Genomic DNA, 27,047 nt, shown 5'->3' with positions numbered 1-27,047 from the left:
GAATAAAGACTTATTGTTTATTTAGAATAATTTGATGAGTTTATTAGATATTGGTTTTGGATTTATGGAGCTGCGTCTCTAAGTTCATGACTTCTGATTATTGGGTTTGACCGCTGCTTTGACTTATATATTATTTGTGGATTTTGATTTAAGTAATGATATTATTTATGTCGTGAAATTAGTTTTTAATATTCCGAAAAGTCGGGGTGTTACAGTTGGTATCAGAGCGAGGTTGTCCTTCGGAGTGTGTTAGGTATATGACTAGCTCATTCCCCAGGGTGCGATCCGAGTACCGAGGTTCAAGTTTGACTTGTCAGTGGTTAGTGAGTTTTTAATTGTGTGTCTTGACTTTTAGATGGGTTTTGGAGAATAGATTTGGGAGAATTTGGGGACCAAATTCTTTCTAAGGAAGGTAGAATGTAAAATCCTGTGATTTTATTTATTTATTTAAATATTTTTATTTAATTAGTATTGTTATTATGAGTTAGATATTAGATTTAAATTGTTTGTATTTATATAATTAGATATTAGCATTAATTGGAAGCTTCTACAATTTATTTTGTGTTAGTTATTTGAATAATAAAATAGAGAGAATTCTTTATTCATGGAAAGAAGCGTAGAAATATTATCGAAAATCGAAATCTTCTTGAGAAGACCTTATATTTGTAAATTGGTTTATGAGGTGGAGAAAATTGTGACCCAAGTTTGGAACTTCCTATTTACGATTAGGTTTTATGTGCTATATAATAATCTCTTTAGAATCCAAATAAGTCATACAACAATTTACGTGGACGGGTATGCTCTCTTTTCCTCTTTGATTCTAACACGTATATGTTGACTTGAGTTATTGATTTATCGCTCCTTGTCATGTGTATTTGATGTAAATATATCTTGTTTGCTTAATTGTTTATGCTGAAATTCGTATATAGTATTTTCTGTGAATCAGTTGGATTGTAAAAATCGTAGTAAATTGAAAATTAATCGGATTTTGTTGATTCTGGACATTCTGAAAAGCTCTCTTCGATACCTACAACCTTTGTCTCAGGACGTATTTCGAAATTAGCAGTGCATCTATGCTTAAAATCACATTAGTTGTTACCCTTTCGTTCTTAGTCGTGAAACTTTCTTCCCATGTTCAAACATTCGCTATAAATTGATCGTATGTCGAACATTTACTCATGATACCAATCTGGAAAGCTTGAGATATAATATTTCGTTAACAGTCATACCTATTTGTTGTTTAAATTGATTTAATTGTCTAAACTGATTTACAAAGATTCAGGGCTGTTTATACTTTTCTGCTGAGTTGTTCCGTGTTTAAAAATTCATATCTCCCTCGTTATTTGCCGTAAAATTGTGATCTTTATCAATTATGAAACCTCTGAGAATGATCTTTAAGTGTTTAGTTATAGTCTAATTGATATCAGTTTGTTTGCTTCGTGAAAATCTGCTTTGAATGTAAACTGGTCCTGAGTAAAATTCTGTTGTGTTACTTGAACTTCTAAAATTCATAACTAATTCGTTATCTGTCCGTTTACCATGAATCTTGTCATTTTGGAATCCTTGTTGAATGTACTTTGATTCTCCAGTTGACTATTTTCTCATATTCAGAAGCTATCTTTGGTTAATATTGAGATTTGTAACAGCATGCATTGTTATTTGTCTTATTCGGTAATTAAATTGTGTTAATTGTTATTAGTTGTTAAAGTTTGAAATTTGTTAAGACTTGTTATGTGCCTTGCTCTTGATTGTTTAAGCTACATGTTAATTATGTTTTGTTTATTAATTAAATGTATAGGCTTTGTTCGTGTTATTAATTTCGGATTTTAAGTGTCGACTTTGAGATAAGTACTTTTTGACTTACTTTTATTTTCGAAAGGATATTTTGATTTCGCAAATTTCAGATTTTTGTTATAAGATATAAGAATTTTGTTTCGAAGTTTATAAGATATAAGACATGAGAATCTTTGAAGACCCAGTCTCTACGTTTCGAACCCGTTCGTAGTCTACGCTATAGTTCCGGAACTAGCCTTAGATACCCTTAGTAGGCGCACAAGTGTGCAACTTCAGATACCTATTAAGGGCGCGTGATTATTGAACTTTAGATCCCGGTCACTGGGTAAGTGTGGCAAAATAATAAGAATAAGATCTTGGTCACTGGGAAAGTGTGGCCGTAGAGCAAGACTGTGGTATTTATAAGATTTTTGTTTCTGTTTTTTGTTATGTTTGCTTTTAAAATATAAACTGTGGGTTGGATTTGTTTTTACAAGTGTTTTAAAGTTATAATTGTTTTGAGCAACAATGTTTCATAAAAACGCCCACTGATTTCGAAATTAACTGTGAGTCAAATTGTTACTTGCTGAGCTGTGTAGCTCATCCGTTTTTCTAATATTTCAGGTTCTATCACGTGGAAGAATTTTGGGAATAAGAATGAGGACTTTTTGATTCTATGCTTCGTGATTATTTGCATTAGTGAATAAAGACTTATTGTTTATTTAGAATAATTTGATGAGTTTATTAGATATTGGTTTTGGATTTATGGAGCTGCGTCTCTAAGTTCATGACTTCTGATTATTGGGTTTGACCGCTGCTTTGACTTATATATTATTTGTGGATTTTGATTTAAGTAATGATATTATTTATGTCGTGAAATTAGTTTTTAATATTCCGAAAAGTCGGGGTGTTACATGTCCGCTAGCAACAAAAAATTCGACCAACAAGCATTTATTATTGTCTACCTAAGGTGGTTACTTACGAAACTAAAGATTTGTTTGCAAAGTAATCAGACTCCATTATAGAGTTATTTATAATATACTTTTTAGATATAATACTCCAATTATATTTGAAATCAGGCAACTCTCTTGCACAGAGTTTTCATACTCGGGAACAAAAATGAACGGACGAAATATTTCAGGGCTGTTACAAAATATATATCCTGCTTCATTTATTCTGTTCATAATTAACCTATCATTCAATCATATTAAGTATATTTAATAATTTATAGCTATCCATATATAGATATTGTATTACTTTTAAAACTTATCTTCATATTGATTTTATATGAATAACAGTTTTGAGACTAAACTTGGTAGTAACGAGATAGATCTGATTATTAAAAGATGTACAAGCCTCTAAAATCTTAATTAAATTTGTATTTGATTTATATTTCTACTTGGATTTGATCATTCGAAAATTTGGGTAAATCTTTATTGTACTGATTATTTTTGCATAATCATTTTTATGCCAAACTGTCACAAAAGCTTCTCAGAAACGGATAGAAGACGCAGATATATTATTGCCGACAAGAAAGAAAGGGATGAAGAGATTAGATTAGATACATTCACGGAAGCTCCTGGCTCTAGTGTGTGCAACTCATATCGTGCATGCCACTATACCTTTCCCACTATAACACTATCCGTTTATGGTGCACAAGAAACAAAATAAATCATTGAAATCATGAAATATAATTTCATTTTTATAATTTATTGATTGTTGTATATCATTTTAAACGATTATGCGTACTGAATATGAAGGGTCTGCCACCTCATATTTTTGGATAATAAAGTGCTATTCTTAGTTGACACTAACGTCATACGTTTGAAAGATCATCGTCCAATCAAAGAATACAACAAATGATTTCATGAAAGGTTAATTATGTGATTTTATAATGAGTTACTGTTGTTTCTTTTTAAAAATTGTAAAAGTCTTCAAAATATAATTAATTATTTGTTTATTTTAAAACAGATTTTAGAAAATATATAATAGGAATATAGTTTTAGAAATAAAATACTAAAAATCCAAAAATATATTTTCCAAAAATAGAAATTAGAAAATAATAACAAATAACATGTTTTTTTTGATTATTTTCGTAATTTAAAAATCATCATTCTATTTAAATTTATAAACACACTTTCTTAAAGTAAAGATGGTATTTAGACATACTCTCTCCGTCTCAATTTATAGCTCCATTTTAGAATAAACACGCATAATAAGAAACTAGTTGGTTAGATATAATTTTATCTAATGTATCATTATCTAGTACATTGATAATGGAGAATATAGTTGAATTTCAAAAAAATCATAATAAATATAGAGTTTTGGTGCATTGAGAAATGTGAATAATGTTGAGTTTCAAAAAATTCATAATTAATATAGAAATAAATTTGTATTGAAAGAAGAAAGGGACAAGTATTTTGGGAGAATTTTTTTTCCAAAAGGGACCTATAAATTGAGATGAAGGGAGTATTTTTAAAAGTAAATTTTAAAATATATAATTACAAATGAAAATAAACTAAAATAACATTTCTTTTATAAAAATAGAGAACGGCCCTTAAGTTTTTGAGAGACAATTGATAACTCAATGATTGAAACGAATCTTACGAATGGGACATAGATTTGGTCAGCGACGGACCCCAACGAGCAATACTCGCAAACCTAAATGTGACCACGTCTTGTATTACGTAAAACATGTCTAGCTTTCTCTTTAAACATGTGGGTTCGAGATTATAAACCACAGACATAAATGTAAAACCTTTGAGTCCTCCTTTCCTAAAATCCATGGTTGTTTTTAATTTGTTTATCATAATCGCTTTACTTCTCCGAAAGCGGACGTGCGATTATTTGTTTTTCGTACATGTGCCGAAACCATGGAATGCCACCCAGAAGTGATAGAGATTATGAAATGTCGTTCTCTTGCTTCTCTTTAGCTAGCGTTCCAGTAACACATATCAATTATCAACCACTTAGATACGTGACATACCAATCGATTACGTGCATAGCTACTAGAGATTTTTAAAAGCCGCGCATTCGGGTTATGTATATCATTATTCCGCAATTATTCTTCTGAGAAAATGGGGATAACAATCAAAATTTTGTGAGCAATACCGACAAGAGGGAGATGGGAGCCGAATACATGGATGGCACTCCCTGTGTCGCTACCTTTCGGTTCTTTACGTTCTTTATCTCGGAGACAATAAGGCTGGGCACCGAATATTTTTATAAAATATAATTTTAAATCAATTTTTTTGAATAAAAATTTAACAATCAAATAATATTTTAAATATAAATCATGAAATTATATTTAATATATACCTTTAAAATATATAAATAGTGAAAGAAATTTAATGAAAATACTAGAGGAGAAAAGAAAATATAATACATACAAGTTGGCTACCGCTGATGCACCTCGTATCGCCGTATCGGGAAGGGCACTACAGCTTTCCCACCACAACTCTATCCATTCACAAAGCCGGAAAGGACATATTATCATATATATTAGTTGAGAACCATCTGTTTAAAATTTTATGTTATATTTCAAAATTTTCTCTCGTTATACACTCCCGAACTCTAATATTATGTGAACCAATTTACCTTATGTATAATTTTATATAGATTGTGGTCAAGTTGAAAATATACCCTGATATATCATGATACTATAGGACAGTACTCCCTCCGTCCCAATCAATTCTATACAGTTTCCTTTTTGGGATGTCCCATCATTTCTATACATTTCCAAAATAGCAACTTTTTATAATATAAAACACTACTCCACCCACTACATTCTCCCACTATCTACATTCTATAATAATAAAAACACTATTACATCCACTACTTTTCTCCACTACCTCAAATCTATTATTAAAAAATATGTGGGTCCCATCACTTTACCCATTTTCCATCTAACTTTACTCATTTCTTACATTTTTTTTCCTGGTCTCCGTATCCAATCCCAATATATATAATTCACTAGGACGGAGGGAGTAGTTATTATTCTTAGTTGACACTAACGTCATAGCTACGTTAGGGATTATCGTCCAACCACAATTTAGTAAGAGTGTCGAAAATAAGTTCTACATGCAAATTGATGACTAAATGATTGAAACGAATCTAGTGACTGGGACATAGATTTCGTCACCTCGTACCCCAGCAAGCATTACTAGCACAGGAAAACGTGAAAATGCAAATATCAACCACACTACTCCCTGCATGTTACAGATATATCTATTAATATATTATATATATTTTTAAATTTCTCTTTTATATATAAAATTAAAGATCCAAATTTTATGCAGAAAAAAATTGAAATTGTACAAAAATGAGATGGAGGGAGTAATATATAATTTTTTTAGTACAAAAATGGCATTAGATAAACCAGAAAATAAATAAACTTAAAGCATAATTGTTATCACATTGCTTTCTAGCTACCTTGTCTAAAATATATGGCTCCTTTTTATTTGTTTATCATAATCATTGATGAAATTTATGTGTACATATAACTGATGAAGCTGAAAGACAATGTAAGAGAAAGAAACTCTTGTATTGCAAATAAGAAGCTTGCAAAATTACATAAAGACATGAACATATTTATACAGAAATGGTGTAGTAAAAGTCTAAGCTAATAAATGTAAAGAGCGGCTATTTACTGTTGAGCCAACAAAGTCATGGCTGCTGTTATGGACTAGGTGTGGCTGTAGGCGTGGCTGTTGTGCACTAGACTAGGTGTGGTTGCTGTTCACTATGATTTTAACACCCCCCCTCAAACTGAAGATGGTTGAAGAACCAACTTGAGTTTGGAAACGTAATTGCGAAAATTGCCAGGAGGTTGAGCTTTTGTGAATATATCTGCAATGTTATCAGCACTCGAGACACCATGTAAACGAACCGTGCCTTTGACAACTTGTTGACGGGTGAAATGACAGTCGATCTCTATATGTTTAGTGCGTTCATGAAAAACATCATTGTGAGCAATGTCAATGGCACTTTTGCTATCACAATAGATAGAAGTAGCCGGAGGATGAATTACACTCATATCTTCAAGTAACCATCGTAGCCAAATTAGTTCTTGGGTGGTGTCGGCAAGAGCCCGATATTCTGACTCGGCACTTGATCGAGAAGCAAGAGATTGTTTCTTACTACGCCAAGAGATAAGGGAGTCACCAAAAAAGAAACAAAATCCAGTAGTGGAACATCTGGTAGTAGGATCACCGCACCAATCAGCATCCGAGTAAGCATGTAACTCAAGTGGAGAGTCAAATGAATAATGTAATCCATGAAATATGGTGCCTTTAACATAACGAAGTATGTGAAGGACGGCTGTGAAATGAGGAGTGCGAGGAGCTGACATGAACTGACTGACAATATGCACAGCATGAGCAATATCTGGACGAGTGACAGTGAGATAAATTAAACTCCCAACCAATTGGCGATACAACGTAGGATTGGAAAGTAATTCACCATCTTCAGCGTTAAGTTTAACCTCGTATTCCAAAGGTGTAGAGACAATCTTAGTGTCACTGATTCCAGATTTTAACAAAAGGTCAGATGCATACTTCACTTGTGAGAGAGAGTAACCAGTAGGAACTGATGTAACCTCAAGACCCAAGAAGTAGCTTAATGAACCAAGATCCTTCATCTCAAATTGCTGACTAAGAAATTGTTTAAGTTCAGAAATTCCCACACTATCATCTCCAGTAATGATCATGTCATCGACATATAGAAGAAGTAAAACAATTCCTCGTTCAGATCGTCGAATGAAAAGAGCATGATCATATGGACTAGAAGAAAATCCCACTTGTTGAATTATTGTGCTGAATTTTTCGAACCAAGCTCGAGGTGCCTGTTTAAGACCGTAAAGAGCCTTGTTAAGTTTAAAAACTTGACTTGGAGAGTGGGAAAAGCCTGGAGGTGGTTTGAGATAAACTTCCTCATGTAGGTCTCCATTAAGAAAAGCGTTCTTGACATCCATTTGCCACATATTCCAGTGTTTTGATGCTCCAACAGCTAATAAACTTCGAACAGATGTGAGACGAGCAACTGGTGCAAAAGTTTCCTCGTAATCAATGCCATACTCTTGAGTAAAGCCTCTAGCAACTAGACGAGCTTTATATCTGTCAATAGTGCCATCAGATTTTGTTTTAATTTTGTAGATCCATCGGCAACTCACTGTAGTTTTACCAGGAGGCAAAGTTACCAAATCCCAAGTGTGAGCCTTGTCTAAAGCATGAAGTTCCTCTTTCATTGCTTTCTGCCAAAGAGGATTAACACTCGCCTCTCTATATGTTTGAGGCTCATGTAATGATTGTATAGCAGAATAAACATGATAATCAGTAAGTCGAACAGAAGGTTTTCTTACTCGAGTAGAGCGAACAGGCTCCTCTGAAAGAGATGGTTGAGTGAAAGGCTCAATATTAGAATCCTCATACTGAACTTCTGTCATGGGAACATTTGTAGCTGGAGATGGTTGAGTGAGCTCAATTGAAGGATCTCCTGAAAATGTGTTAGATGATGTCGAAGAATCCATGTGATCATCTGTGGGATGTAAATCAACAAAAGGATCTGTAAAGTGAGAAATGCTAGTGGAAGTGTCAATTTTAAAATCTGACATGGATGAAAACATTTTGTGTTCCCAAAATGTCACATTACGAGAAACTCGTAGATGTTGGGAGATAGGGTCCCAACAACGATATCCTTTTTGACCACTACCATAACCAATAAAGCAACAGAGACGGGCACGTGGCTCTAATTTTGTTCTTTCATGTGAAGGAAGAAGGACAAAACATGCAGAACCAAAAACCTTAGGAGAATCATATGACGGAGGTTCTTCATATAATTTTTCATAAGGAGACAAGTTATTTATAACAGGAGAAGGAATCATATTGATTGTGTAAACAGCAGTTAATGCAGCTTCCCCCCAAAATACTTCTGGACAAGAAGAGGAAATGAGAAGAGCTCGAACTGTATCAAGAATGTGTCTGTGTTTACGTTCAGCACGACCATTTTGTTGTGATGTGTAAGGACAAGAGCTTTGTGCAAGAGTGCCATAAGATGCCAAAAATTTGTTAAGTTCTGATTCTTTATATTCTTTGGCATTATCGGCACGAAAAAGTTTGATTTTCTTTTTGAATTGAGTGTGAATCATAGTGGCAAAATTTTTATAAGTTTCTCCTAATTCTGATCGACTTTTCAAAATATATATCCAAGTGTAACGAGAAAAATCATCAACAAATATCACATAGTATCTTGATCCTCCCATAGTGGGAGTAGAAGAGGGACCCCAAATATCAGAATGAATAAGGTCAAAAGTTGCTGATGATTTTTCATAATGGACAGGAAAAGGAAGAACATGTTGTTTTGCCAGTCTACATGAAACACAGTCAATTGTGTCTACATTAACACTACCTAGATGACCACTAGAAATAAGACTACGTAAACGAGATTGTGATGGATGACCTAACCGAGAATGCCATATGTTGGTCGTAGTGGAAAAAGACCCAACTGGATGACTGGATGATGATTTTGGCATCGTTAGATGAAGGGAAGTGAGCTCAAACAACCTTCCGCATCTACGCCCTGTCCCAAGAGTTCGTCCCGTCTGAGGATCCTGTACATGACAACTAGAAGAAGTAAAGATAATATCAAGACCAAGATCACATAATTGCCCGATGGAAACAAGATTAAGTGAAAGATTAGGAACGAAGTATGTGTCAGGAAGATTAAGATCTTCTGTAGATACGGTTCCAATATGTGTCACTTTCATGGTAGAACCATCGGCAGTTTGAATATTTGGAAGGTATGAACTCTGTGTTTTCATGGTCAATATGGATGAATCATTTGTCATATGATTACAACATGCAGAATCAAAATACCAAGAATTACCTGAAGTGACAGAGAATGCAGTGGAGGGAGAGTTGGCTTTTAGTAAAACCTGTTTGAGCAAGGATTCTAGCTCACTAGTGGATGTGGTTGGACATTCAGAAGTTGCGGCAGCGGAAGACGGAGTAAATTTGTTTGAATGGAATGATGGCTTTCTCTTGCAGAATTGTATCGAGTAATGACCTTTCTGATTACAATGCTGGCATGTATGATTACGCAGTGTTATGCAATCCTTTGTGACATGTCCACTTTGACGACAAAACCTGCAAAATGATTTGTCAAAAGTAGGTACTGGAGGTACTGCTAGGACATTATCAACCACAGATTTGAGTTTGCCAAGGCCAAGTCGAGTTTCCTCAGAAATAAGTTCAGCAACAGAACTTTCTAATGAGGGTAGTGGAACTCGATGAAGAAGAGCAGCTCTAACTGGTTCATAATCCTGAGTAAGAGCCATATGAAACTGGATGAGTCGTTGTTGATCACAATATGTATGATAAAGTGTAACATCTTCTGTATGTAACCACTTTGGTTCAGATAATGTTAGTTGATCCCAAAGTGATTGTATCTGAGAGAGAAAATCTGCAACTGGTTGACCAGGCTCCTGTTTTTGCTTGCTTAGTGAACTCATGATCTGATATTGGTGAGAAAGATCAGATGTAGTGTATCTTGATGCCAATAAATCCCAAATTTCTTTTGCAGTGTCATAATTTCCAAACTGTAAATTAATTTTAGAAACTGAAGAGTTTCTAAAAAATGTGATAGCTTGGTGATTTTTGACATCCCATTCTTCAATACGGTCCTTGAATTTAGAGTCAGCTTCATCGTTTTCCTTTGTCGGAATAGTGAAATCCCCGTTCACATATCGCCAAAGTCTTTTTCCTTTGAGAAAACTTCGCATAGCTTGAGACCAAATTATATAATTCGAGCCATTCAAAATCGTTTGAATTGGTGAACTATTTTCTTTCTCCATATCAAGATAAGATAAGTGCAGGGACTAAAATGCGAAATATAAAATGTGAAGGTTTAAAGTACTGGAGGCGATAAATGTGAGGATACCGAATAACGTAACTAACTGATATATGTTAACCTATTTAAAACAGTACTAGGTGTAACAAATATGTATGCATGTTGTAAAAATAGGTTACCCACTTCACCAGGGACCAAGATAGCGCGATTCAAGGTGACTCCAGAGACAATCAATCGCCTTGATATCTTTGAGTCGCTGCTATTATGCACATATACACACAGTTCTCTCAGTGCCGCCCTCGTTTTTACACCGATGTCAAGTTGACCGCCGGCGCTGATTCTGGATTCGCTCGTGTCGTGGGCTGAGTAAGCGCACTGGGCGGATTGAATGTGAAGGTGTTAAAGATTAAAGCGGAGCACAAGAGATTTAAGTTGGCTGGTGTTTCTAACTCCTCAAAGGAGTGTTTGTGTTATTCAGAAGTTTGCGGACAAACTGTTCGTGGAAATGACTCAAAGAGTTGACAAATCAGAAACAATGAAATACGGAAGAGGACTAGCAGATGTAGCCGAGGTAAGGAGCTTAAAGCTCTGATACCATGATGAAACTTATGTGTACATATAACTGATGAAGCTGAAAGACAATGTAAGAGAAAGAAACTCTTGTATTGCAAATAAGAAGCTTGCAGAATTACATAAAGACATGAACATATTTATACGGAAATGGTGTAGTAAAAGTCGAAGCTAATAAATGTAAAGAGCGGCTATTTACTGTTGAGCCAACAAAGTCATGGCTGCTGTTATGGACTAGGTGTGGCTGTAGGCGTGGCTGTTGTGCACTAGACTAGGTGTGGCTGCTGTTCACTATGATTTTAACAATCATTACTGTTTCTTATCGGGTTACTCCTCTGAAGTGGACTTGTGATGTATTTGCAGATAATAAATTTTAAATTTTTTTTGATAGTGCGAAATAATTCTTGTCATGTATTGTGTGCATAGTACTAGTATTATATCAGTATTGCGCAAGTAGCTCGCTACTCGCAAGACACTGATATGGTGGGGGCCGTGTTCGAATGTTTATCGTTTCTGTCACTTTACATGCACTGGCCATATTTACAATCTCAACATATCTCCAGGATACTAACAATTTGCAAGTTTTGTTTGTCTAATGGGCTACACGAGTTGAACCCAATCACAAATATAATTTATATATAGGTACATCCACTTGATCACCAATATTTACTCGACCCTTCTTCGTGAAAATGTCAAACAGCTAATAAATAGCGATGGGATATATATGAGTTTTACAAGTTATTTACACGATTATATGATGTGTTGTTGCCGTTTAAAGGCAACTTTCGTCGGCCTTTATCTTTTTCGTACCATCCCGAGCTAGAAGCTAGCTTGTAATCTTTTTATCGCATGTCTTTTCTGATGTTAATGAAAGTGTTACAGATATGAAGAGAGTAACCTTTTCCTTCCATTTCGCACAAAATAATACCTAAACTTGTTCTCTTGATATGCCCCTATTGCTCTCAATGCATGTCACTTCTTATAAGATAGATTCATGAATATTTTTTACAAAATAAGTAATCTTTTTCGATTTTTTTTCAATATGATGCAATCCACCCCTCCATACACATGAACATAATATATATTTATTATATTATATAATTTTATCTTGAGAATTAATGATATTAAATAAGTGATTCTAATTTATAAATCGAGAAACCCGACTTAAAAGTGACCGCTAAACCCCCACTAAGTAAATTGTTGAGGATATTATTACAGATTTTCTTTTCAAAGGGAAGAAATCTCAGACGGCTATGTATGGCTTCCTACAAGTACATGTTAGATTCCTTATTGACGACGGGGGAATTTGAACGGGACAAGTATGTATTGTCTAGGAAGCTAGCTAGCTAGGGCTTTGATCTCACAGTTAGATACTCTATTGAGCTTTATCCAAGAAGAGGCCGAGTCATACTAATGATTGATTGATCGATCGATATTCTTTCGAAATCTGATCGGACACGTACGTCAGAAATAACCGGCCAGTCAGCGTCACGTTCAGCTTAGTCATAAACTTCTCTTGTGCGACATTATGCCAGTCCACGAGGGTTTAAAACTTTTGAAATAATTAACTTTTTCAAGAAAGTTTCATGAGTGTTTAAAATACAGGACCGATCAACGTATGTTTAAGACGACACTGTATGTTCGTCTTAAATTATTTTTATCCAATAAATTATTTTTTTATTCTAATATATTTGTAAATGAAAGCAAGTATGTCAAGATATAGATACCCTCCATCTCATGTTTACGTTCATTGTTTATATGCTTTGTTTCATAACATTTTTTAAATATTTTATCAATAAAAATTTAAATATCGAATTTTTATTGACGAAAAAAATTAAAAATATCATTAAAAAAATTAAAAATTTTAAAATACGTGACAAAAAATAACGTAAGGAAAATGCTAGGACATGACAAACGGGTACAGTATATTATAAGCTGTCTTGCAAACAACACAAACAAATATTTAAACAAATTACTCTGTAAACTTTTTCAACCCTTTTCACATTGAATGTTTGATTACATCAAAACATAAGTAGTGCGGTCACCTTTTTAATTATCTGGATCATGCTAATCTAGAGAAACAATTATATAATTAAGTACTTACAGTTAACAAGTAATTAGGAAGGCTACTTAAATAAATAACGCACATTTTGTTTGCGTGCTTAAGAACATGAAGAATATCCAAAACGCATTAATAAAATTGAAATTGTAGAAACTACATAAAAGTTGAAGATTTCATTCATTATCATAAGCCGTAATTACAGGAGAAAATTAGATAACCATGATTGAACTTGGTAAATCAAAGACATGACTACTAGCTACAAAGGAGAGATAGATGATAGTGAAACCCTCGGAACTTCAGCAGAACAAATTACCAAAGGGCCACTATACTTAACTGTGCATGACACATATGCATGCATGGCTAATCAGTAAAAACTACAATCCCACTTGATTATTGAACTTTAGGACTCGAAGCAAATCATGCCACAGCCACCGGCTGCACTGGAAGTACTGGCGGAGGCACCACCACCGGAACTTGATTTTCCTGGTGCGTGGGGGTTGCCCTCGGAGTTGTCATCGGCTTCATCTCTGAACAAGCTAATGCACTGAGCTTCATCACGTCAATGATCTGTTCGGCCAGCTCCGGGAACTTGTGTTCATCTAATACGATGATTTGGTCTTGGAATTCCGGAAGTTTTTGAGATTCGGTGGGGATTTTCTTTGCATTTTTGTACATCATGTAGAGTACCATCTGAATTATACCGAAGGTGAACCCCAGTACATTGGGAACCTATAATAAGAAAATTAAATATATTAATCGACAATTCTCCTCAAATCTCGAGATGTTGAGAGGAGGGCAAAAACACACACTTACAGCAATATTGACATCTTTGAGAAGCAGGCCGTAAAAAAACCACATAACAGCACTCAAGGTGAGGAACAGAGATAAGAGAAACGGCATGTACTCAACGCTCTTTGTTCGAATAACTTGTCTCTGCACGTAAAATTCAGTTACATGCAATATGATCAATTAGCATGCATACGCGCAACTATAAATGTAACTGAAATTTATGAGATTGAGATGTAATTAATTACCACGACACACAAAGGCGCAACGAACACACACAAGGAGAATACAAGACAAATCCATCCCACAATAGTGACACGGCTTGCGTTTCCTTTCGCCACAAACTGAGTCAGTCCGATTATCATTCCGAATCCGATCACATTCATCCCCACAAGTAGTTTAATGGTCTGAAGCTGCATTAATCAATTAAATTCAATAATATTAATAAAAGATCATAAACGAATAATAGAAATATATTCATATCATAACTTGTACGAGTACGACTACACGATACCTTGGCGGTCTTGGGGGCGTAGCAGAGGAAGATGACGATGTAAACGGTCTGAATGACGCAGCCAACGGAATTGATGGTGATGAGAAGGAAGGCGTTGGACTTGAGCAAGGCATAGTATATCCAGAGCATGGCACTGAATAATCCAACCACGTAGGGAACTGATTGAAACCCTTCGGTTGATTTCTTCTTGTAAACTTTGTAAAATGTTGGGCTGCAGTTAACAATTATAAAATTAAAAATAATGATTTATTTTATATATGTAGGAGTGCACTAAAAATATATAGTATGCTTACATCGGTGCAAGAAACACCATGAAGGAGACCACATTACCTGCAACACCAATAAAGATAGATATACATTAGGTAACAGCTAGAGAATCATATATGCAACAAGACAACAAGCTTTGCATAAATAAATATAATTTGCATGCAAAGGATAAATTAGAAATAATTATGAGAAGAATTGAGAAACACGTACCAAGAAGGCCAAATGCAAGAGTCCAGTGGGGGGATAAAGGAGCCATATCACTTGCAATCGATTAACACTAGCTAGCTAGCAGCTACTTTATACTTGAATCTCGCTTTCTTTATCTCTCACACTAAAATTCACAAAGAAAGATGTATACGCAGTGTTTTAAGTGATATCAAGAGCTATGAGCTATATATGTATTTCACTCTGGCAAGCACATTTGTTAAAGGGTGGAGTTAGGCCTTTATATAGGGGTGGATATGATGGAAGGGTTCGCACTTTAACATTTTCAGTGAAATAATATTTATTTAAATAAAATGGATATGTGGAGGAGAGAGAAAGAGTGATGGGTTTTAATAAAGAGCAGGGAGGTGCCGATTAATGGCCAAAGATACATCTTTCCGACATTCCTTGCACTTACACTTTTACACTTAAATATTTCTCATATAAATGAATATATGTTGCAAGTAAAATAGTTCACGTATAAAATGTGCAAATCTTTTTATAAAGTAGGGTTAAGTTTTGATTAAAATAATCTCTTCTACTTATATAAATATTATTAATTAAAATATTTAATCTCAATAATTAATTTATATAAAATTTTATATTCGGTCTTGTGCATGTGACACCGTTCATGTTTTAATAATTCTCGAAGTGAGTTATAGAATGAACCAGATATAAGTCCAATCGATCAGCTTGAGTTACACTTATTTAATACTACTCCGAAAACAAATAATTATACAAACACAATAATTTGATATACTCTTTTACTTTAGTTTTTGATATACACACCAGAGACTTAGCTTTCTCAAATCAGCCGATGCTCCATTAAGCTTTTGTACGTATTTAGATGTTTTTGTATCCCATATAAGCATACCTATACAACTCGTTAGCTCTATTTTCAGTTCTGCCCGCTTCTTTTGACGTGTCCACCACTCATCCAATTGCATGTTTTTAAGCTCAACAACTCATCATCTTCGATTTCAAGTAAGGTGCAATACAGTTATTTTCGTGTCTAAAATAAGTAGTAATTATTTTATCCTACTTAATATCAAATATCGAGCTATGATTTTTTTTTTTGCCTTTCACAGTAATATAAGTATCTTATTTTATTTTAAAAAGTTTAACTCCAAAAAATTATACTCCTTCAAGCTTTATGGCTCTTCCAATTATTAATTGAATTGCAGGAATACACTACGTGCTGCCTTTTTCTAAAGATAGAGTGCGTCCCATATGTCTATGGTCTATCCATATAGTTTTGGTAAGCCCGTTTTGTCTAAAGTATCAAAAATTCATGTTACTGTGAGATTTTGTTTATTTCACAAAACATAGTTCCTTTTGAAAATTTTCATGTATGTTTGATTTCAGTAAAATATTTTGTAATCTAATTATACATATTACAAAAATACACGTATTTATTAAAAAATTCTGGTTTGAATAGAGATTTTTCACTATAAATATATGTCTTAAACTATTAATTACCGATTATATAATAATATGAGAGCAGTGTAACACCTGAAAACTTATTCAAAAATCTGCACCGAATTTGGTGGTCAACTAATTTAAGTTACTGATTTTCGGATATAAAGTGCGAACTTCCTTGTTGAGTAGTGTTGTTTTTATAAAAGAGTAATGTTACGACGTATGTCAAATTTTGTTCCCAATTTTTTTTTAATTAAATGACATGATAGACAGATAATTAATTTTAAATAATTAATGTGTATATATACATTATTATTACTGTGAGAAGAGCTCCTTGTTAATTAGATTTGAAAAGAAAATTGGTAATATTTTTTGGGTACGTGGGATTTTCATTTTATAAAATGACATGATACCGGTGGCTTGAAATGATTCGATTAGGAAGAGTGATATAGGAGTGCATAATTTATTATAATCACGATTATAATGAATAAACATGTCATATTATTTTGAAAAAGAATAAAAATAAATAAACATGTCATGTGTTATTTTGTACTCAATTTCATATCTATGATATTTTCTTTATTTTGAAGGAGCCTTAGCCTAAAAAAAAAAAAGGGAACGGCCGACTTTTATTCATTCCTACTTATAGTAAGAAACGTTAACTCATGCAGTAGATTGAAAAGATGCTTACCGTAATCTTCACCACAATAAATTAATTAGGGTTTCTGGATTAACAAAATGATTGGTTTAAGATGCGCAACAATAAATTTATTAATAAATTTGACTGTCTATATATATAAAATTATTTTTACTGACCTATATTAACTGTCTTACCAGATTATTTTTTTCTTTTTTATAGCCTGATAGGCAAGATCGTTGGCTTGCAGTTGCTTGACCTTCTATCCATGCCATGCAAGCTCCTGAGTACGAGTTCATACTAATTAGGAATTTTGAGTGTCAATCATAATTCATATGCATGTAATGGTTTCACCTAGCCCCCAAACTTTTGAGGCCCCCAAATATATAATGCTATGCTTATTTATATAAATTGAAAATTAATATATAGTTCCTGTAAAAGATTGTGATATAAATAATAGTTTATATATATGATCGTTTTGTTTTTATAAAAACAAATAAATATAGTTAGTTGTATGTATTTTTTGTGCTCACATAACGTTTCTTCTGCTTATATCTATAACCTAATAAATGTCCATCAATAATTGTTTTTGAAAATGTAATCTAAATACAAGTTGTAATTGTCAAAAGAAGAGGCCACGGTTATCATAAAATGAGATATTGAACGTTATATGTATTTTTATATCAATTCATTTATATTTGAATTCATTTGATTTCTAACTCTTTTTTATAATTATTTAATTTCTAATTGTCAATATTAATAGTACACTATTGTACATTAAAATTTTCAAATAATAATATATTATTTGGTAATAAAGAATAGATTAAAACCATGTAAATTATTAATATTAAATTTAGAATATCTATTATTGAAAGATATTTTATTTACCCGAAAATAATTAGTATCTTTATACTAAACCATACATATAATTTATATTTTTATAATAGAAAAAATATATGAAAAGAAGACGTGTTCTATCATATATTAAATAATGATTTGATTTTCATTTTATATATACTTGTATTTATTAGTTAAATTTATTTTGTAATGTTTCCAATATTTTTATTAATATAAAATTTAATTTATAAAAAATTAAGGCCTCATTTTCATTTTCGTCTAAAGCCCCAAAATGCCTTGAGCCGGCATTGGACGTGACACTAGCTTAATTCGACAGTCTTGTTGGTAAGTTTAGATAATTGATGGTGGACATTCGGCATCCGTCCAAGCAGGATATCAAAAGGATAGGATTTATTACAAATTCCGGTTAAAAGTGTTCAAAATCTGGTATCAAAATTATTTATACGGATATTGTTGGATAACAAAATATCGGGAGAACAGTCCATTAAAATTATATTAAGAGCTGCTCCTGCTAAAATATATTTGATGTAAAAACTAAACGTTCGAAACATCAAAAAAATGGGCGGCTTTCTTTTTTATCAATGGAAAATTATCAAAATTTCTTCCATCATTTTCCGTATAATTATTAGCAAAAAATTCGGTCAATTCTGCAGAGATATTTCTAAAAGCGGTTAGAAAATCATGAATGTGATTGAGCATTTGGACATTTGAATATACTCGCTCTCTTTGGATATAATATTCATTTTGATTTTTTTCATGTACTTTTAACAATTTTGAATATTTTTATTTATAAAAAGAAAATATTAAAAGTAATATTTACAAGTATAAGGTCAAAACTCTTAAAAATATGTGGAAAAAAATCAAGCGATTATCATATTTTAGCAAAGAGAGTATAAAAATCAAACAAAGTCAAGAATGCAAAACACCACAAAATTCTTCGAGAAAACCAAGGATCTTTTATCTCTATATGGTTTATTTCCTGTCACAGTTATTTTGTTTACATATGATTTGAGTAACAAGGTTAAAAAATATGTATAAAACACGGAAAAAGAGAAAAAAAAGTGAGTAAAGTGGTATAAAAGAGAGATAGGAGAATAAAAATAGCGTGAAAATAGAAGAAAAGTGGGCAAGCAGTGAGATTCATTGATTACTTTTTGGTAAGTTTTGAAATATAAATAATTAGATGAGACATTTAAAAAAAACACTAAAAAATGATTGGGGCAGAGGGAGTAAATATTTCCTAAAATCTATTAGCATACAAAAAATTAATTTTACATAATCAAAATGCTTCGCAACATCATGATTCGATTATAAACATTATAAACGCACGGAATCCTAACAATAACATCATAATTCAATTGTATTGTTGAATGAATACATACTACTTCCAATCTTCCATCACCGTCAAATATAATTAAACTGGTCTAGATTTTAGATTAATAAATGACAAGGATTCTTCTGAACATTGAGCTCGTTTGATCTAATTTAAAAAAAGAGTTATTATTTATAAATGATAAGTTAATTATAAGTGAAAAATAACTTTTATCTTATGTGTTTGGATAAGTTTTTTGATGTTACAACTTACAGGATATAAAAATAATAAATTATTATTTAAGGTGATTCTTCACCTATTTGTTAAATCAAATTTTAAAAATAAAAATAAGTCACTTAAAATATTAGGATTTTCAATTTTTTATATTCAGAGTAATAAGTCAATTTTGATTCAAAATCAGTTACACAAACTATACAAATAAATTACCTGCGACTCGAAAGCTCAGTTAATCCCAGTCAGTCACGCGCATAAATTGATGGAGCTTCTCGCCAACTTACGGATAGGAAAGCCTAGCTTTCTTTTTTCTTTAAACCCGAAAAGCCTAGCTACATTTTAGGCAATTCGCAACTGAAGATATAGTAATGCCTTATCACATTACACGCGGCCGGGGTCCTCCGTGACATATAGCGGTCGTTTTGTGCATAATTGTTACGTAATAAAATAACAATTTGAAACGTTTTACTTGCGAGAAAATTGGCTCGGTTAGTAGGTTATCTCACCGAGGTTATATTGTTTTTGTATTATAAATGTTAAATATCTTCTCTTTTTTTTTTTAAGAGAAAGAAATAATTCAATAAATGACAACCGTACGGCATCTACGAGAATGATCGAGTCGAGCAAATATTGAATAAATTAACATGACTATCTTCATATCCAAGATGATACAAATAAGCGATGTTGAAATTGACGATTATATATTTATGGATCCCTGCTCTATGTTCACCATCTTTTTCAAAAAATCCGTTTGAGCTATCAACCACAAATGCAATTCCCGAAGGCTTTTATCGATAAATCCAAACCATCTCTCACAAAAGAATGAGAGAAAAATCATACACTCTCACCAGGGAGGGAAATCAAACTATAATAATAACATACAAGAGAAAATTCAACTATAAACTAAATTGATTAGATCTGTCGATACACTCACAGATTCAAAAAGTCTTCTGGAAGGGAATAAGAACAAAAATCGAAAGTTTCGGTGATATAAATCTAAGAAAACTTGCCCAAAAAGGGTGATTTATTAAGAAAATCAATGAAATAAGGAAGAACAACGAAAGAACAAGCAATTAAACGGAAGAATTTGGGGCTTTCCACTGGAAAATCGGTGGAAGCCCTGTATGAATGAGAAAGAGGGAGGCGACCGGAGAGAAAGGAGAAAAAGACTAAAGTTTTAGTGCTGAGCTATGTTAAATATCTTTTTATATGTAAATATATCCTCGACTTCAAAATAAGAATTGTTTTGACTAAAACGCTTAATTTGGTGTGAAAAAAATATACTGTTACTCTCTCTGCCTCTCTCATTTATTTACAGTTTTTTCACGCTGCTCGACACGCATTTTAACGCGCATATAAAATATAGTTCTATAACTTATTTTTAGATTTTTTTTTTATAAAAGTTTAAACATCAAATGCTTATTCAGAAGGAAAGAAGCTCAAAATAATTTATTGAACTACATTTTACAAGAGAATTAGAATGCGTGCCGAGGCACCGTCCTTCAATATAAACAAATGAAGGGACGGAGGAAGTACTCTTTATCTAGATACTCTCTTCCAACAAAAATACTGATAATCGTGACTTCGAAGTCTACCCCGGCACCAATCATCTAACAATCATTTGGCGATATTATAATATGAATGAACGTAATAGTAGCATGGACGTACATCTAAAGTTTTGTTTCTGTACAGGTGTCTTCGTGACGTGGTGACAAAATATCTGATACACTTTTAATCGGCGCAATGCATAGTCTCTAATTGTCGTGAGTTACTTGCCAAAGAGATTGGTGTAGAATTAACACATTTGGCAAAATGATTGTAATTTTGATGAATTGTACTACTACTTTATAAAACTGAAGTTCAGCTTTTTCTTTTGCTAAATCTGTTTTTTATTTTTGCGAGGTAATAATGAAAATAAAGCGATGAAAATCAATGTCAGATAACACTATCTTAAATCATTTCTTAGTACATTTGCATTATTTTATTTTCGTGTCTTCTAAAAATAAAAAAAAATTGGCACAAAGTTAATCTTTAAATTATAATATGAATAAGATATCTCAATCATTTGAATCGAATTAATTTTCATTTTAGTGTAAAGCAATATATTCAAATTCGGAAACTAATTTTCTTCTCCAATAAACTTGGTCCAAACCATTTCTACCAAGCATTTCTGTCAAGCGATCCTATGTTAGTATGTTTATATCAGGGAATATATGTAATTATCTAGATTCTCTATTTGTTCTTTTATATAAATGAATGAATGGGCATCTATACTATACTAAGCCAACATGGGTATAATTTGTAGTCCAAGGTTTTAGTTATATTTTTTGGTTTGGTACTCTACTTTTGGTACTACAAGTCTACAAATGTGGAGTCTATTAGTATTACATTGTTAAACAGTTTCAAATACTAAAAACACTCATAAAAATACATTATCATATAATATTTCATTAAAAAAATTATAATGATGTTATAAATAAAATTATAAATATACAATTTTGAATATCTTTTTTTAACAACAACCTTCATATAACTCTTTTTAATTTTAACGTGTTCAATTTCAAGATAAATACGAACCATTACATAACCCTTTCTAACTCTAATTTTAAAAGTTATTGTTGTCAAAAAAAATCAGGATTACAAAATTACGTTGAAATTCGATTGATTAGATTACTGAATCTTTCAAAGGTATTACACGATCGGTTTTGTTTGGAAAAGATTTGAATTTTCTGATTTTTTTTATTTTTAAATCTACGTGTACTAAATTCGGATTAAATGTACTAAAATCCTGATATGAAAATATATTCAGTTGAATAATATAATTTAATTAAAACTCAATCCATTAATACTAAAATATCAATAAAATTAGAGCATGATTGGATAGCCCAGTGGTGGGCTTATCCTCTGTTGTCCCGGGACACCCAGGTTCGACTCTGGCTCATCCCGAGAAGTATTAGAATAGATACGCATTTGTAAGGCATATAAGCCTAAATTGTCAAAAAAAAAATATTAATAAAATGATGTTAATATTTAAATTATAAATAATAAATTACGAACTATATATATCAGTCCGTGTTTCGCACGGGTTAAAGGCTAGTATATAATAATTAAATATGATATGTTAGATTATGAAAACTAGAAATCATCTATAAATCACATATTTCTTACCGTGATTGTAGTATGTTCCAAGAGTTTGGTTGTTTGTCCATCAAAGCGATACCTGAGCTTAACATCACGAGATAGTTGGATGAAAAAAAACCTTCCACAATTTAAAGTCCGAACAAGATTAACAATTTTTCACTGCAAATGTACACTTTCTTTTACAATTTTTTTAACAAAACATATGTTCACCTTTCAAACAAATTATTGTGAAGGCGGCTTGATTCTTGAAGGAAGAGAACAAAGAAAATAATAAATAAATATAAAAGTTGAGCGGTTTATCTTTGTTGAGTGCACAAGAAGATAAAAAGAAAACAGATAATAAAGGATTTATCGCACCCATTTAGGTTTGTCGTTCTAAAATACCAATATATAAATATATGGTGTGTCATTCTTTCTTTTCTTCCTTCCCTATCGTAGTGGGTTTGGGTTGGCTATGGAACACAAAAATTACATGGTGACCCTTGCTTTTCCATTTTTGTAGCGAGAATTGAGATTCTCTTGGAAAGTTATAATTTTTAATTAATAACATGTCAGTATATATAATAATTTTGGTATAACATTTCAGGTTGAATTTAGATTATTCAGCATTTGAGCTGCAGGTTGATAATAGTACCTGGGCTATACTATGTGGGGAGAAGCCCACGTTAAATTCACCCCCAAATTTGCAAACTGAGGGATCCTTTCACTTTGGAGGAAATTTCCTGAGAAACGAAAGGCCCAAACTGAACTCAATAATAATGAAACCAAGTTTACCGGTCCAGTCAAGCTCATTCAGTATATTTAGTAGATTTACTGAATCATTGATTTATAATTAACTTAATTTTTGATTTCTAAGTTACTAATGATTTATATTATTTTTTTAGTGATTTCTAACTCAAAATGTACAAAATTAAGTAACATAACAGTACGTGACCAAAATAAAATAAGATAAACATAACAGTAAAGTGTCCGATTTGTCTTCAGAATAGATGTAATAGACTTTTTATCAAGTTCAGTCGTAAAAATAAAAATAAGTAACTCAAATATACTTCTTAGAATAGGTACGTTAATTATTTTTAGGGTACTTTAAATTTTATGTAAACATTAGAATAGTAAACTTAGAGCTTGCTGGATGCTAGAGTAATGGACGGTGATGATATGTATCTTAACTCTTAAGTTTAAAAACATTATTAATACAAATCTAGAGTAACATATATTGACAATTACCGAAAATTACCTTTACAAAAACAGAAAACACACATATTACAAACATAACATTATCAAAGCCACCTGAGGACTCTCATGTCCCGGAGCTGATACAAGACTTGTAAACATGAGTTAGCGAGTTAAACTAAACTTGGTCAGAAGCATCCATATTTTTGTCTTTGATATTCTCGTCTTTCTTTTTCTCCTCGTCGTCGTCATTTTCACTTGAAGGGAAGCTGCTCACCGGATATATCTCCGGAGTTCCCTTTACAATTTCAGGAAGTTTGAGCTCTTCCACTGGTTTGCTCTCGCAGTTCTTGTAAATGCCGTACAACACCATTTGGATTATTCCGAACGTAAATCCAAGTATATTGGGGAGCTATAATTTACAAAAATCGAATATATTAATGCTCCTATTATTTATAGAAATATTCCTATAAATTAATATATAGGTAATAAAAGGGGTGGAGCACTTACTGCAACATATATATCTTTCGAGAGTAACCCGTAAAAGAACCACATAACGGCACTCAATGAAAGGAAAAATGATAGCCAGAATGGCATGAACTCCACACTCCTGGTTTGTACAACTTTTTTCTGCAACATACAAAATCATGTGCATAATTAGTATGTGGCTTAAAATTAATAGAAAAAATATTTAAATTTTAATCAGTAGTTAAATAACAAAGGGCTTAGTATTTTAAAATTATATTTAGTTGCAAGTACTCGTTATAATCCTGGTTCCGCCTTCACACATATTTGTGGTAAATTATACTGTATGTATTTGTGTATATCACGTCAAGGTTTCATGATGAAAATGATTTGGCAATTGAGAAATTATTATTGTAAATTATTATGGTAAATACTGCATGCGTGTTAGAATTGTAAATAAACACACAAAGTGTGAACTAGGATTTGACTACACAAACATGTAAACTTGTGGCTATCAGCTATGTGCATATACTTACGATGATACTGAGAGGTGCGACAAATACAATGAAGGAAAGCAGAAGATTGATCCCTCCCAGAATATGTACTCGTTTCGGTGGTTGGATGAAGAAGTATGTAACCGCAACTATCATCACATATGACACAATATTTAAGAGCACCACGAGTTTTATAGTCGAAACCTGCAGCAAAGCCCAAGTTAATATATAATTTAGAAATTTCAAGATATCTAAAAAAACAAGACAAAACCGTCCGACAGCAAAAAAAACGTACCCTTATTTTCTTTGGAGCATAAGCAATGAAGAGGGAGAGGTAGATGGTCTCGATAACAATGCCGAATGAGTTGATAGTGATGAGGAGAGTTGCGTCGTTTTTGTTCAATGCGTAATAGATCATAAGCGTCGCACTGTATAGCGCAATCACGTAGGGGATCGAGTGAAATCCTTCGGTTGATTTTTTCTTGACAATCCGATAAAAAGTCGGTCTGCAATAAGTAGGTATGCATACCGTTACTAATTATATGTACAATAATGAAACATACCGGTACAAAGAATGCAAGATAAGCAAAATGGGAACTTACATAGGAGCAAGGTACACCAAGAAGGAGACCAAGTTACCTGAACGAAACACTTATGAGTTGAATGATATGAAGAATAAGAAAGAAAGTAGAAAGAAGAGAGCAATATATGTATAGCATAGAAAATTTGAATCACCTAAGATGCCGAATGCAAAAAGCTCGGGATTGGCAAAGTGGAAAAGAGCCATTTCTGCAACCCTTTGCTTCACTTGTCTTCTTTTCTTTTGAGAAAGAAGAGTGAAGGAACAGAGACTCTGAGTCGAGAAGCTACTACTTGTGCTTAAGCTGTGCTCAATGAAGAACTTCGCAACAGTCTGGTGTGGTATTTATAGGAGAAGTAATTCATTGGTTACTACTGCATGCATGTCACATGTGGATGTAAATTAAGGTACAACTACATCACCTGGCGTATGTCTATTTTCATCTGCTGTTCAGACGCGTTTAGTCTCGCTTGAGGGTTAGGCAGGTCACTTTTTGAAAACATTAGTTTTATAGAAAATAAAATTTGAAAAAAGTTAAATTTTTAAAATTTAAATTAACATAAATTAAAATGAAAATTAATAAAAAGTCGTAGTGTTTTGTGTGATAATTACTAGTTTACTAATGATATTTATTGTATATATGATAGATTTTTATGATATATTAATTTACGATATTCTAACTTTATAAAATTATAAATCTGTACTAAATGGCAAAATAACTATATATAATAGAAAACAATATTAAATAAATTTCGATTGATTTTTGATCTCTAGACTTATCTTTATTGACTAAATCTGATTCCCTAGCCTTTTTACGATATACTGATATTCACTTTTTTTATACTAGGCTCTCCATGTAATAAACAACATTATTTTTAATTAAATTCTTAAAAAACCGCATATTGAGTTGAAAGTTAGGAACAAAATTAAACAAGATTGTAAAATTTTAAAGTATTCCTGTGATAACTATCGATAACTTCCCGTGCTAACTTTAATAAGTGGGTATAAACATAAGACTAACTCCATCTATCAGAGTCTTAGTTTCCGGTGTATTTCAGTCCTCGACTCCTCGTATGTTTCTTAAAAATGCCCTCTAACTCAACTAATCATAATTTCCTTGTCTTACTTATGTTGCACAAAGTCAACAATATTATAACGCAAGCCAATGATTTGATTCTCCTCCCATTCCCATACAAAAATTGTTTGAAGAGAATCCACTTATAGGCTATAGCTAGGCAGGTATCGAAGGTTCTCGCATGCTGGCTCGTTTCATAGAGGTTGCTGGTTTGCTACTCCCTCCGTCCCGGTGGGTTGTATACGTACGCGTACGCTCACTGTTTTGTTTGCATGCATTTCGAAACTCCAATATAGTATAGTTATATAATGTTTTTTCAAAAAAAAAATTTAAAATAAAAATTTAAACATCAAATTTTTATTCAGAAAAAAAAATTTAAAAAAATATTGTGAAATTATACTTAAAAAGAACATTAAAAAGCGGGCCAAAACGTATGACAGAGCGAGTATATAAAGTGTGTGTGATATTTTATGTAAACCTACGGCTGGGTTTGCTAAATGCCAAAGATTTCAAATACGTAGTTGTCCAAAAAAAAAGTGAAATTTTAGTTGAAAATTATTGATTAATTTCATTATTTATTATTATTATCATTAATAAAACCCGCACATTAATCAGCATCCAATTAAAATCATGAACCAT

The 27,047-nt window shown here is 32.5% G+C and overlaps 2 protein-coding genes across 2 annotated transcripts; both read right to left on the bottom strand.

Moving 5' to 3' along the window:
- Window positions 1–13,403: 13,403 nt before the first annotated feature.
- LOC108226474 (bidirectional sugar transporter N3) lies at window positions 13,404–15,237 on the bottom strand. Its single transcript, XM_017401439.2, has 6 exons — window positions 15,027–15,237; window positions 14,843–14,879; window positions 14,550–14,760; window positions 14,284–14,448; window positions 14,063–14,182; window positions 13,404–13,978 (listed from the first exon to the last, which is right to left on the bottom strand). The coding sequence occupies exons 1-6, from the start codon at window positions 15,070–15,072 to the stop codon at window positions 13,667–13,669; spliced, it is 891 nt and encodes a 296-aa protein (XP_017256928.1). The 5' UTR covers window positions 15,073–15,237; the 3' UTR covers window positions 13,404–13,666.
- Window positions 15,238–23,765: 8,528 nt separating this feature from the next.
- LOC108225540 (bidirectional sugar transporter SWEET11) lies at window positions 23,766–25,703 on the bottom strand. The gene is made up of 6 exons (XM_017400430.2): window positions 25,489–25,703; window positions 25,356–25,392; window positions 25,049–25,259; window positions 24,796–24,957; window positions 24,305–24,424; window positions 23,766–24,206 (listed from the first exon to the last, which is right to left on the bottom strand). Exons 1-6 carry the CDS (start codon window positions 25,538–25,540, stop codon window positions 23,973–23,975), a joined length of 816 nt encoding a protein of 271 aa, XP_017255919.1. The 5' UTR covers window positions 25,541–25,703; the 3' UTR covers window positions 23,766–23,972.
- Between the last annotated feature and the right edge of the window lie 1,344 nt (window positions 25,704–27,047).

This window comes from Daucus carota, chromosome 6 (genome assembly GCF_001625215.2).
Source record: "Daucus carota subsp. sativus chromosome 6, DH1 v3.0, whole genome shotgun sequence".
Taxonomy (NCBI): domain Eukaryota; kingdom Viridiplantae; phylum Streptophyta; class Magnoliopsida; order Apiales; family Apiaceae; genus Daucus; species Daucus carota.
Note: the sequence above shows the minus strand (reverse complement) of the source record. Positions and strands in the feature narration are given on the sequence as shown.